The sequence below is a fragment of the Mus pahari genome, chromosome 17 (assembly GCF_900095145.1).
Source record: "Mus pahari chromosome 17, PAHARI_EIJ_v1.1, whole genome shotgun sequence".
In the NCBI taxonomy this organism is placed as follows: Eukaryota; Metazoa; Chordata; class Mammalia; order Rodentia; family Muridae; genus Mus; species Mus pahari.
This window is the reverse complement of record NC_034606.1, coordinates 58,908,465-58,922,931: the sequence shown is the minus strand read 5'-3', so window position 1 is coordinate 58,922,931 and position 14,467 is coordinate 58,908,465. Positions and strand designations below refer to the sequence as shown.

The following is a 14,467-nucleotide window of genomic DNA, read 5'->3' as shown; positions in this document are numbered from 1 at the left end:
CCCAGTGACTGAGTCCCACCGCTCAAGGCTGAGCTGCCCTCCTAAAGTAACACTTACAGCTACAGGTCAGTAAGTGCACACTTAGACATAATCTCCTGCTGTACAGATGAAGACTACATAGCATCTTCATGAATCCAGTGGCTTCCAGATCACATGGAACTCTCCTAAACCACTGTTTAGGACAACAGACAAACAAACAAAAAAGCTAAAAACAAAAAAACAAACAAAAAACAAGAAAAATAAAAAAAATAAAAAATAAATCAGAAACCACTGTCTCACGATATAGCCTAGGCTGTCCCTGAACTTATAAAGCCCCATATCTTGTCATCCCAGGAGCAAAGCAGACCACCTTGTTATGAAAATGATTATAAACCAAGATAACTATTTGCAAGGTAACTCAGCATGGACACTGAGTCCAATGGGATTTTATTTAAAAATTTGCGAAACTGAAGGAGGGATCTGAGTTTTATTTAAAAGAAAGTGATTTTCACAGCTTATATTCAGCCATTTAGCTTTATGTTGAATAATAATAGAAAGGGAAGTTTCTGTTCAAGATTCAGACTCTTGGCATTCTGTGGCAAGATCCCTTGCCTCCTGGTCTGAGGTTCATGGCCAGCCCTCTGGCAACAGGAGGCTAGATCTCCTCCAGATAATACAACAAGGTCCAATACAAGAACTTTTCATCCTTAATTCAGTGATTTATCAAATAATTTCTAATGGATTATCCCTGAACTCTTAAAATGTTTAAAAAATTAAATCATATGCTCTAGCCTTTAAATTTAATTTAAACTAATATGCATAAGCACCGTTCCTAACTGTACTATCATCTCCTCTCTAGGTGGCACATCACTGGGAAAAGCGACTGCTCATCCCAGTGTGGCCAAGGATACAGGACCCTAGACATTCACTGCATGAAGTACTCCATTCATAAAGGACAGACTGTCCCAGTAGGAGATCAGTATTGCAGTGACCAGCTCAAGCCTCCCAGCCGAGAGCCATGCCATGGCAGCTGTGTTTTGATAAGGTGGCATTATTCAGAGTGGACCCAGGTAATATAAGAAATGTCTTTAAAAAAAGATGCCTCCCCTTTCACCAATCAAATATTTCTAGCTCTCTAAAATACATTATGGTTAACATTTTGATTTTTTTTTTTCTAGTGTTCTAGAAGTTGTGGTGGCGGTGAGAAGACTCGGGAGTCCTACTGCGTAAATGGCTTTGGCCACCGCCTTGCTGAACACGAGTGTCGGGAGCTTCCGCGGGTGGTGCAGGAGAACTGCAATGAATTTCCATGTCCCAGCTGGGCAACGAGTGAGTGGAGTGAGGTAACATTAAACACATGGCTCAGAAAAACTGCTATAAAGTGTCACGCTATGCGAACTTACAGCCCAGGAGTGTAAGCTCCAAATGTATTTATCAGAAAAACAGGAAAGCCATGTAATACCATCTAGTTCTGGGGCCATTTATAAAGATCAGGGCAGCGGTAACATTTACTGATATTTAGTCTATCACCACCTTCATTTAAAAAAAAAAAAAAAAGCAGGAGTACTGTCGCATGGTGGGTCACTCACGTCTCCAAAGCTTAGCTTTGGATCTTCTAGAACAGACGGATATTTTAATGAGACCTGGGTGGCAGATGTTAAAACCTGAGTGGCTGGTTTCACCCAGCGAATGTCTCTAGAGGAGTAGAGGGCTGGCGGATAGTTGTGGCACTTTGTAATGATGCTGTGTTCATGTCTCAGTGTCCCGTCACATGCGGAAAAGGAATGAAGCAGCGGCAAGTTTGGTGTCAGCGGAGCGAAGACCCCGTGAGGGATGGCTTCTGTAATGTCAGTACCAAACCCGAGTCTCTGAGACCCTGTGAGCTCCGTGCGTGTGCTTCTTGGCATGTAGGACCATGGGGGTCTGTGAGTATATGAGGGGGGCTTCTCTGCTTCTACACAACTGTGTATATATATACATATATATATATATATATATATATATATATATATATAGAGAGAGAGAGAGAGAGAGAGAGAGAGAGAGAGAGAGAGAGAGGCTGGAAAACTGTAATAATTAACTCTCTTCTTAGGAGAGGCAGTGATATGGCTCAGTGTCACTTACAAATACATCCTAGGGGCTGGTAAGATTGTTCCATGGGTGAGGGACTTGCTACAAATAGCCTAATACTCTGAATTTGATCTCAGGAACTTTCATAAAAGGTAGATGGGGAAAACTGACTGCACAGAGCTGTCTGACGTCCACATAAGTACAATGGCATGTGTACGTAGTACATACATACATACATACATACACACACACACATATAAATAATAATATTAATATTTGAAAATGCAGAACTGAAATGCAGTTCCTGAATAGGTTTGCCGTGCTTACTCTTCAGCCTTGGTTTGGAATTTACTTTCACTTAAATGCTGGAAACATCTGCTTTCATCAGTTTCAACAGACACATAACTATGTCCAGTGTCAGTGCCCTTACATTGCCCCTATGGTGCTTAGGAGTCTTGCCCGAGGCCCTGGGGTGAAGGATGGGCAAGCCAGGTGAGGTGGGGAAGTTCAGTGTCCCATGGAGGCTGCCATGCTGATGGAAGGCTCCTCTCATTTCTTTAATTAAATACATATTTCTTTCTAAAGAAGGGACTTTACATATATATATATATATATATATATATATGCATATATACATATACGTACATATATATGTATATATACACATGCACGTATATATACATATACATCATATACATATACATAATAACATATGATCATTGGGCAGGGTTGTGTTTTATTGAACTTGTGTTGTTTCTTCATCTGGATTCACAGGACTCACCTAACATCTTAATCTGACAGCTTTAAAAATACATTAGCCATGGTGCATTTGGTGAACTGCGGTGTTTAGGTAGTATCTGCACAATAAATTTGAGCAAGTAGGCATGTCGATTCAATTTACTGATTACAAGTGTCATGTGATACCAAGGGTTGGTCAGCACAGCTAAGGAAAGTACATGGTTAACTATGTATAGCTGTAGTTCTCTAAGCAGGTGGGGGTCTATGTCACCCTTGGAAACCGTAGCACCTGTGGTTTCCTTTCAGTGCACGGCCACCTGTGGACATGGATACCAGATGCGGGCTGTTAAGTGTATCAGTGAGATATTTGGCACCATGCTAGATGACAGAGAGTGCCCACCAGCCAGCCGGCCAAGTGACAGACAGGTAAAGGAGGTCTCCTCATGGATCAGAAGAAGAAATACTTATGTAATAGAAGGGCTATCGATGAGCACAAATTACAGTTGTATATTTGTCCTTATCATCTACCCCTTGAAGCACTTTCTAAAATACAGAATATGCCATTCTTGGTTTTGTCCCCCTTGTATTTATTCCAAGGCTCTTTTCTCTATCTGCTCTACAAGAGTTCATTGGACTCGTATCTTCCCACTCTTTGATAGTGTCTGCGACTGGGAACCCCATGAACTTGGGGAAGTGTTCTTTTCATGGCACAGCCCCCTATTCATTCAGAATGTTCTGGATTAGGGCTGTTTTGAAGGGCTTCATCCTTTCAGTGGTCAGATGGAATGGTGACAGACATTGGAATGTTGCCTTCCTGTCCAGTTCTATCACTTCCTTCCTGTCCAGTACTATAACTTCCTTCCTGTCCAGTACTATCACTTCCTTCCTGTCCAGTACTATCACTTCCTTCCTGTCCAATACTATCACTTCCTTCCTGTCCAGTACTCTCTCTTCCTTCCTACCCAGTACTAGCACTTCCTTCCTGTTCAATACTATTACTTCCTTCCTATCCAATATTATCACTTCTTTCTTGTCTGATATTATCGCTTCCTTCCTATGCAATACTATCTCTTCCTTCCTGTCTAATATTATCTCTTCCTTACTGTCCAATATTATCACCTCCTTCCTGTCGGTAGTAGCCCTTGCCAGCACTTTGTATCTCTGAAAGTGAGAGTCTGTGGGTCATCACTTTGCAGTTTAGCATGCAGCACTGTTGGACTGGGGGAAACCGGGCACAGGACTATACAAGTCAGAGCAGGTAGTTAAATGTCATTCCTTAAGGCCTATTTTTCTTGAACAGGACTGTATATTTGCACCTTGCCTGGCTATTTCAGAAGTTGGTGCCACCTCCTTACCAGCCATTCCCCTGGGAAAGGCAGCACAGTGGCGCCACGGATCTTGGACCCCAGTAAGTGACACAGCATTTCTTCTGTGGAGGCCTTGCACATGTAAAACAGTTGCTCTGTTTTGCTGGCTTTAATGTCTGCATTCTTTCTCGGGCATTTGATGGCATGGGAGATTTCCAGGGCTTAGGACTGGGGATGACAAAATGACTGTCCTTCCCATGAGCCCAAGTCTCTGTGTGGGGGAGCAAACCTTCAGGATGCATTTTCTAATCTGTAAAATGAAGTAGTCCAGATAGCTGAGAAACAGATGTGGTATTCCCCATTTATCAGTTTCTGGCTCAACTGCATTTCTGGCTCAACATTTTCGTCCTGTTTTGTTTTTTTTTTTAATCGAGAGCTATCATATATTAGTTATTTCAGCTTGTTTTAATTCCAGGTTTTAAATTATGAGATCAGATGACTTCTCTAAACAAAGTCATTCATGGTTGTTTTTAATATCTATATAAGATGCTCTTACACAAAATGTTTTCAGCCCCTTTAATTTTGACATGTGACTAAATACTTTAAATATTATGTTCATTCAACTTATTAGATCTGACATGTAAAACATTACCTAAGGTGGGGAATTTTACTGCCCTATCTGTATTTGACTCAGAAATAACGCCGTGTGATATCATCCTCTTTTTTAAATTTTATTTATTTACATTTCAAATGTTATTCCCTTCCCCAGTTTCCCCTCTGCAAATCCCCTATCCTGCCCCCCTTACCCTGCTTCTATGAGGGTGCTCCCCCACCTACCTACCCACTCCTGCCTCACCACTCTAGCATTCCTCCACACTGGAGCATTGAGCCTTCACAGGACCAAGGGCCTCCCCTACCGCTGATGCCAGATAAGGCCCCTTCAGCTCCTTCAGTCCTTCCCCTAACTGCTCCATTGGGGTCCCCGTGCTTAGTCTGATGGTTGGCTTCGAACCTCCAAATCTGTATTGGTCTTAGGAGACAGCTGTATCAGGCTCCTGTCAGCAAGCACTTCCTGGCATCCACAATAGTGTCTGGGTTTGTTGTCTGCATGTGGGATGGATCCCCAGGTGGGACAGTCTCTGCTCCACACTTTGTCCCTGTATTTCCTTTAGATAGGAACAATTCTGGGTTTAAATATTGGAGATGGGTGGGTGGCCCCATCCCTCAACCAGGGATCCATGCCTAACCTCTTATATGCTTTCTCTGCAACTTTTTTATTCTGAGACATAACAGCTACAGGTGACTAGAGTGGGGGAGGTGATCTCACTGTCCTCTGGCTTTTTAAAAGTGCTCTGTGTCCTGTGGAAGAGGCAGTCAGGCCCGTTATGTGAGCTGCCGGGATGCTCACGATGAAGTGGCAGATGAGTCGAATTGTGCCCACTTGCCTCGACCCGCTGCGGTGTCTCTCTGCTTCAGCCCTTGTGGAGAGTGGCAAGCAGGGGACTGGTCACCGGTGAGTATGCCTACGAGCAAGCAGACATGGAAAATGTAAAGACAGCATTTGAAATGGATGGAATAGATTCCACTGTAATGATGGTTAACTTTCCCATCTCAGTGTTCAGCCTCCTGTGGACATGGGCAAACCACCCGACGTGTTTTATGCATGAACTACCACCAACTGGTCGATGAGAGTTACTGTGACCCGGAAGGTCGTCCTGTGACTGAACAAGAATGTAGCCTGGCAGCCTGCCCACCCTCAGACGGCCGATCTCCTAGCTCCTCTGAGCAGCCAAACCACGTTCCAGGCAAAAATGTTCCATTAACTCACAAACCAGGAGAGAATCAAGATCAGGGGGTCCAGCTGTCAATCAGAGGAAACCAGTGGAGAACAGGCCCCTGGGGAGCAGTAAGCCATCTTTATTGAGTTATATTAATTTTGTAACCGAGTTCTATTACAGTCCTTTCCCAGATATGGGTGTAATGACATCAAATGCTTTTAATGTAAATGTTATCTAAAGATCAGTAGCTCAGCTCTTCAAAGGCTGAAGCATTTTGGTGCAGATTAAAAACCCCTGGGGTAATCTCTAATGAGAAGTGATTACTGAGGAAGGCACTTAAATGCCACTTGATTAGAGTCCATATCATGCAAACCAGATCAATCCCTGTAATAGGTAAGACTCGAGGATTTTGAGAAGGAGACAGAACTTGTGGAAAGACTATGCAGAAGGCTGCTGTGAGTCCTGAGGAGGCAGGGGTCCTTTTTATGGGGTAGACAGGGCTGAACAGCAAGTAACTGTGAATGGTGTCTGCTTTAAAATACCCTCCCATTGAGACCTTAAATTCTTTCTACTTAACGCGTATTTTGAGAGGGGCCACTTTCTAATGCAAACTTGAAAGACTATCTTTTCATCAACAATTTTTATTTATTTATTTTTAAGACAGGGGTTCGCTATGTAGACCAGGCTGGCCTAGAACTCACAAAACTCTGCCTGCCTCTCCGCCTCCGCCTCCGCCTCCGCCTCCGCCTCCGCCTCCGCCTCCGCCTCCGCCTCCACTCCCTCTTTGCCTCCTGTTAGAATTAAACCCATGTGCTGCCATTGTCAAATTTTAATGAGGCCCTTGGTAAAAGTCAAGTGCTTTGACAGGTTTTCTTGATTAGAACAGTGACTCCGGGTGGGAGGATTTTACTGTTGACCTTGGTTTGCTTTGGGCCGGTTGTGTTGAGTGCTGCTTTGCATTGAGTCGGGCACCACCTTTCTCACCCTGTGGAGCTTGCAGTGGTATTTCTATTCTGTTCCCATCAGTGCTCCAGAAGCTGCGCGGGCGGTCTTCAGCACAGGGCTGTGGTCTGCCAGGATGAAGATGGGCGAAGCGCTACTTCCTGTGATGGGGCCTCCAAGCCCCCAGAGTCAAAGCACTGTGGCTCCGGACCTTGTCCGCACTGGAATTATGGGGACTGGGGAGAAGTAAGTCATGCTGTCCCCCTGATACCGTCTTTGAAGATGAAAGTCATGGGCTTCCTGCCTCTGGGCCCTGTGGGATGATTTCATCTCACAATTTTGTGCAGAAACAGATATTCTTAAAAGTTCCTTTGGCAGAAGCACTTTGGTGTGACAGTCATTTGTGAGAGAGCACGATCGATGTTATTTAACAAAACCTGATGTGCAGACCGGTATGTGCGTGAGCTACCAACATCTTTCAAAGACTTCTTAGAAAATTAGATTGGTATAGGTACAGAAAGCCAGGCTGATATTTGTGCCGTGCTTTCTATTGCATGCCATTCATTTGGCAAGCCATCTGTTGTAAAAGTATCTCTTATTCTCCTGGAGTATTTGTTGTATCTGAGACTTACTGCCTCTATCTGCTAACCTAGGCCGAGCTCTGGAGTCTTCTAGCCTCTGCCCAATCTAATCTAGGCCTAGAATGTTTACAGCCTCTGAGTCTCGCTGCTGAACAAGTTTCCCCTTCCCAGTTCTTTCCAGTCTCTGGTTCAGCTCAGCTGTTCATTCGGGCTTCTTTCTCGGCCCCTGAATTGCTCTACCTGGCCTCAGACTAACTCTAGCAGTCTTTATTTTAGACTTCTGGCTCCTTATTCTCTTGCTTGTTCTCTCTTCAGTCTGTCTCTGTAAAACGCTCCAGGTAAAGCTGCCCCCCTCTCCCTCTGGGCTGCTCCACTCTCCCTCTCAACTCGACTGCACTGCTCCCCGCGAAGTCGACTGTATTCCTCTGCTACTCTCTTCCTCCTGTACGGTCTGTCTCTCCTTTAGGTAGCTTCTCTTTCCTTTTCTCCTGAAAGTTGGGCATCTCCTATTCTGTCACATCTGTCTCTGATTCCTCCCTTTGTCTGCCACTCAGTTAGACATCACTTTCAAACATGGGTGCTTCCTTCTACAAACTAACTTTATCTTTGTTAGTTGGGATTAAAGGTGAGTACTATGGGGGTGTCTGTATTCCAGCCAGAGGGATGAAAGGTGTGTGCTAAGGGCTGAGTCACACCCTAACTAGAAACAGGTTCAAATATCCTGTAACAGCCTTTAAAATAAATTACTAGGTAGTTCTTTGTGCCCAAGCATCCTTAGGTGCCATAAATGTAAGGATGACTTCTGAAACTGTAACTTTGAAGGTTAACCACGCCCCTCCCCCATGTTTTAGATGGAAAGAGAAAGAAAAGAGTTAATGCTTTTAGATGGATACATTACTCAGTTTAGCTTTTTCAGAATGACCTTAGCATATACTTTCTCTTCAGAAGTAATTTGGAAATCCTTCTTTAAAGGGATACTTTAGCTGCCAACTAAAATGTATCAAGTTCCCTTTAAAAATCTACTCTCCCAGAGGAAGTTCCAACTCTAGCATTGCAAATAATATTTAAACATTGATTAAATAAAGATTATCATCTTATTATCTAGGAGTGCATCTCTGTTGCCAGAGTGCTTTCCTAGCATGCACGAAAGCTGTGCATTTGGCCACATAAACTAAGTGTGCTGCACATGTGCATGGGGGAGCAGGAGGGTCAGAAGTTCAAAGTCATCCTCAGCTACATGGGGAATTCCAGGTCAGCCTGGGTTGCATGAGACTTTGCCTGAAAAGAAGACCATGGAAGAAATATAATATTCTCTTTGAAGTTCGATGGGCATAAACTTTACTATTCTTATTTCCAGTGTACACAAACCTGTGGTGGAGGGGTAAAATCAAGATTTGTGATCTGTCAGTTTCCCAATGGCCAAATGACACAGGAACACAGCTGTGAACTGCCCAAGCCACCTAGCATGATGCAGTGTCACCTGCACGCCTGCCCTGAAGATGTGTCCTGGTTTCGGGGACCATGGAAATCGGTACGATAGCTATAGTAGGCTTATGACTATGTTCCTTTTACTTGAATTTCCTCTTTGTAAGTGGGAAAATTCATAACTATCTTGCATCTGATTACTGCTTCTGAAAGCCAACCATCAACTGTCCTGGCGTGTTTATTGAAGTCGATATTTTGAGCAGGAATTCATTCAAGTACTGTAATTACATATGTGTAATGGTTTCATATGTATTTATATGTGAATTTTGAACTAATGGAGATGTTTTCTTTCATTACGTCTCTGACCTCCCCTCTGATTAATCAGACTTGTGCGCAATGTTAACATTCCACTTGTAAGGCTATGTCTTGTTTGAGTTTATTATGATCATATGTGGCTTTTGTCTGTGCCTACCCAATAACTGATCTAAACCCAAATAACATTCTTTTAAAGTTTGCTTCCTCACTGTTAAATTGTTTTGTTTAGAAATATGAAGATAGTGAAGACAAAGACATTTGCTTACATAAAAATTGTTCATAGTTAAATGCATCATAGAGAACTACGACTCATGTAGTAATTTACTATGGATATCCATTTTTCCACTGTGTGGATGTACTGTGGTTTAGGAATATTTTACTTTTCCATGTTTTGAGTCATAGACAAAACTCATAGATAGTGCTAATAAATATTTTTTCTAATATTTTTTAAATATCTGGTTGGAAGTATAATTAATACATGAATATATTGGAATTAGCATTTTATCACCTTTTTTTTAGATCATGAAAAAATGAGTATTTACCTTCCAGATAAAATCTAGATTTGAGACAGTGATCTATTTATAACTAAACTCATAAACCCAGACATTCTGTACCAACTAGGGAGAAACCTAGCCAGTAACTGGGGACCTGGTTCTAGTGGCTTTGCTTCTCAGCTCATTGGTGCTGTTTTCCTGTGAGGGAGTGGATAAGCTTGAAGCATCCACCTGCCTCTCTGCTTCCTGATAGGTGCTGAAATACCTAACTGTGATGATTCTGAGTTAGATTTTCATCAGGGATACGTGCACTGGCTATTTTTATATGCCATGTGCCTTACTGGTACTCAGTGAAGTCATTTGTTCCTTACCATCTGTGACAGATGCTACACCACAGTGGTTGAGCTGACTCTGCCAGCCACAATGCTGGAGATATTTACTATCTATTTCTTAGAAGATTGGCTTAGTGGACAGAAAGGCATGTCTAAAATATCGGACAGAAATTTACTTCAAGTTATAGGCATTAGCATGGCCATGTTCTGTAGGAGTTAGGGATCCACATGGACTTCCACCTGATATTTTAAACACTCTGCAGTTCTACGCTTACCCAGCCTGGTATATGCATTTGTCTATGTACTGTATTGGAATGTCTGATCCTGTATTCCAGAGATGTTTGTGCATAGACCATGCCATAAGTGAGAAACCTGGATGACTATTAAGTCCTCTACATGAGCAGCCTTTCAACCTCACAGAAATAATCAGTCAAGCAAACGATACCCGAGGTTACAGAACAGGCAGAGAGGGTTGCAGAGGTCTTTAGTGTGTACGACACAACTGTTACAAAAGCAGCTAATTGAGTAATTCAATCTTTGCACTAGTGGAAGACTGTAATATCTTTATATATTTTGATAATTTGAAAATGAAGTTTTTTTTTAAAAAATCTCAATAAATGTTTATGCCAGAATTTTTACAAACTTATTTATTTGCATGTGTAAAGATATATATCATTAGAGTACCTGGATTTCTGTTATTATATGAAGAATATTTATTTTTTCAATTAGTCTTTTATATTAAAAGGACTCAGGGGATCTGAAGTTTTGTTATCAAAACCAGGTATATATAAATATATTTTTTGACTCTTTCAGTGTTGCTACATATTAGCCAAATTTCAGAATATCTCTTATAATACATTAGATTAGCATTCTTTCATGACTGACATGAATTTCAATAGACCCTGCTCATTCAGTTAGAAAATTAAGGGAATATATGTGTATATACACAAATTAATGACAACATTGAACCTTTTTATTGTAAAGGAAAAGAAAAAGACAGTGAATAAAATCATTATTGAAATATTTTAGAAAAAGAGTTTGAAAAGATTCCTAACTTGTCTTCATGTTCTGGGAAATCTTGTGTTGTAATAACAGAAAAAATAAATGAATTGTAACCCATGCTTGTTAATTGAGTAACTGCATCTTTGTAATTAGCCAATGTGAATGGATTGTATCTTAACATACGATGTGTGTCAATGTGCCGTCATTACGCTTGCAGAATGTGTATGTATGCTGGATTATTATCCTTTGCATCAGTACCTACGTGTTTTAAGCAACTGACAAACGCTACGCTGGAATGAATGGCCCCTCTCCTTGGTGCTGTTCGTCTTAGTAACAGGCTGTTGATGTCTCTTATTAAAAAGCTAACTGTTGAAAGTGAATGTTTTCATAAGTTTACTGAGTGTTTGTGTAAGTTACTACGGTCTTCTAGACATCCCCTTTTGCAAACTAACATAGCGATGGAAGAGTGTAAGGTTTACCATTTACCTGTCAATACAAAACTACTAGACACATTTAAATTTTCTTTTGATAGACTGTACTCACTGAATACAACTTAGTGGTGCTTACTATTGTTAAAGTCACAGATTGTTAGTTTGTAACCAGCATAATCTTTAAGAGGTTCATCACACATAACATTGGAGGAAATGCTTTTTAAACAATATTCCCTTGTATATCTCCACCAACTCAAAACTCCCCAGAATGCATTTTCCTAGAATGATTGTCTTCACCAGGTAGAATGAACCAGATTGTCTTCACCAGGTAGTTTGATAAGTAAACACTGTGTATTCTGGTATGTTCTGGTTGAGAATAGTACAGTGGGAATATGAAAACAGCATTCCTCAACGAGTTTTTCTCTTATAAAATTTTAGAATGTTTTTGTTTTGCTTTGTTTTGTTTTTATTTTTCAAGCAAAAGCTTGCCCTTTGAAACCCGTTCACTCTGGTGCTTTTCTTCAATGTGTTTCTGAGGGAACGATCACATAGGATTATAGTGGGGAAAAAAGCCATTACATCTCTTAAGTCGGATGCATGCTACACAGGCTTCAGGAATGATCTGGTGGTCTGAGCACACTCACTTGACTCCACAACTTGCTGCATTAAGGGTTTTGCCTAACAAGTCTGGCGAACGCCAAGAAGTGGCTGCCACCTCTGCAGCTGTGACTCTGGATGATGCTAGGAGCAGCTCCGAGCTGCCTGGCACTGCTGAAGCCAGCGGCTGCAGGGGAGCAAGGTAATATATGGGAGATGCTTCAGAAAGCTGTTGCTTTGTAAACACCAGTAAAAGTACCCACAGGAGTTATTTTCTTAAATTTGGAAAGAAAGAAAACATACAAACATAATAAGTAGTTTGTAAATGAGTTTTTAAATTTTTTTATTATTTATTAATATTATTATTATTGTGTGTGTACATGTGTGAATGCATGCCATTGTATACTTGTGACTGTCAGAGAACAACTTTCAGGACTCCGTTCTCACACCCTGTGGATGCCTGTAAGGTCATTAAGGTTGGCAGCGAATATGTTTATCCACTGAGCCATCTTGTCACACCTGGAGGTCAACTTTTAAAATAAAGCTTAAAATGTATTAAATTGTATTTAGTTACATATTTAAAACGTATTCAAAGTTTGCTTGTCGTATTTATATCACATCTTTCTAAAATAAATTTATTTGTTCTCCAAAGAAATATATGTACTATATAGTAGGGACTCTGTGGGTCACTGGAACTCAACCATATGCAGTTTTATGGGCAGAGACTTGGCGATTGAAGGATGCGTGTTTGACATAAAAGCATTCCCATGAATTCGGCTGCAGTAATGGCCAAGTGAGCTATAATACCAGAGACTCAAATATCTGAAGCTTGCTGTGTTAGAGTAAACCAAAGCTTACTGATGAGGGTCACACTTGGAATCGGTCATTCTGCAGCTAGCGAATCCTTCCAGGAAACTTAAACCAGTAAGATGTGTTTCTTCATAGCTTGGGTTACGCTGAGAAGGGGCTTATTCTGCCCCGAAACAGTAGGTGGGTTTTACACAACGCTGCACCTCATCTGTACACGAGGATCTGACACATGCCTCACAAGAAATGAACATCAGTATGAGATTCTCTGGAAACACTAACTGTTTTCAGAAGAAATCATCCTGTGGTCTCTAAAGCCTCTCTGAGTCTGCTTGTAGAAGCTATAGAGGGATGTTCCTGGTGTTACAGACACTGCGTGTGGCCTGTCAGCTTTCAGTAGCTGGAGAAAACCACCACATTCTGGCTTCTATGTGACTCCAAGCATCAGACATTAACATTTTTACATCTATGGCTTGACAGTTTCTAGGCAGTTGATTAGTAATGACTTGATCACATCTATTTCTCTTAACATGTTTTCATTGTGTCTTCCCATGTTTTTCTACACTGTCTCTTTATATTATTGTGTGTCTTTATAAAAGAAATACGAACATGAATTTTAAAAATGTCTGTGAATAGTATTAAATGTAACTTATTTTATGGAGGTAAGAAAATTTTCTGTCATCAAATAATTTTTTAACAATTTAATTGTTAAAAAGCGTTAGAATATTTTTATGAGTGTTGAAAATTTAGCTCAACCCCAGAAGGCTGGCCAGAGTATATGATGTATCTAAAATATGATTTTAATCATTTCTAAAGGTTGAAAGATTTACTGGCAGAAATCCCTCAAAGTAGCAAGGCTCAGCTATGGGTGCTCTTGTAATTTAGTGGAAATTGGTTTAAAATCAAGGGTAGCGACCATTTTACAAATTTGCTTTAAATGGCACCTCTAATTTCTTTAAACATTTTGGAGTCAAATCTTTCTACTTAACAAATACCTACCTTTGGAACTATAAGGTCTTTAACTTTGAAAGAACTGGAAACCACTTAAATCATTTAAACAGATTATAAAATTTGGCTTCGAAGTTCTTAGGATACTTGGCAAAATAACCTAACACAGATATTTTCAAACATTTTGAAATGTTTGTGGGAGGTTTCCTAAAGCAACTGCTTTCTGCCACCAACTGCTCAGGCTCTTCCTTATCGCCAATGACAGGCTTGAGGTAGCTCACCTGTAGTCCTTAACTTATTAGCAAATGTAGAACGCAATTGTTTCTCTAATGAAAGTCGGTAGTTCACTCCGTGAGCCCATTTCTCTCCAGGAGTGTAGACACACAGCGCACACCTTCCTTGTGCTAAAAGTTCAAGGAAGCAGAAGAGTGTGGGACAGGACTTCAGGGCATCTTCTCAGCACAGAGAAGGACCATGAAGTCATACGTGTGTCAGCCGAGGGGTCGTCAGTGAACAGGGGTGAGCCTCAGAACCTCCCTGGATACACAAAGCATTGGGGACAGTGCTGCCCTCTTCTGCTGGGGAAGCAGGTGTTATCATGGGTGCTGTGTGCCATGTACATACATAGCCCAAACCGTAAAGGTTACATTCTTATTTTTGGATTTAAAATAAAAAATGGGAGTAGAACTTCTTAAAACAGTATTTTGGTGTTGGAGAGCTA

At 41.2% G+C, this 14,467-nt stretch overlaps 1 protein-coding gene across 1 annotated transcript in view; it reads left to right on the top strand.

The window, feature by feature from the left end:
• Positions 1-14,467, top strand: part of Adamts20 (ADAM metallopeptidase with thrombospondin type 1 motif 20) — a 115,457-nt gene that overhangs the window by 63,222 nt on the left and 37,768 nt on the right. Inside the window, exons 20-28 of the mRNA XM_021216448.2 lie at positions 839-1,049; positions 1,158-1,322; positions 1,740-1,904; positions 3,094-3,213; positions 4,088-4,195; positions 5,443-5,607; positions 5,710-6,000; positions 6,899-7,060; positions 8,753-8,926. Of these exons, the coding sequence (XP_021072107.1) occupies positions 839-1,049; positions 1,158-1,322; positions 1,740-1,904; positions 3,094-3,213; positions 4,088-4,195; positions 5,443-5,607; positions 5,710-6,000; positions 6,899-7,060; positions 8,753-8,926 (1,561 nt within the window). The remainder of the gene's footprint in view (positions 1-838; positions 1,050-1,157; positions 1,323-1,739; positions 1,905-3,093; positions 3,214-4,087; positions 4,196-5,442; positions 5,608-5,709; positions 6,001-6,898; positions 7,061-8,752; positions 8,927-14,467) is intronic.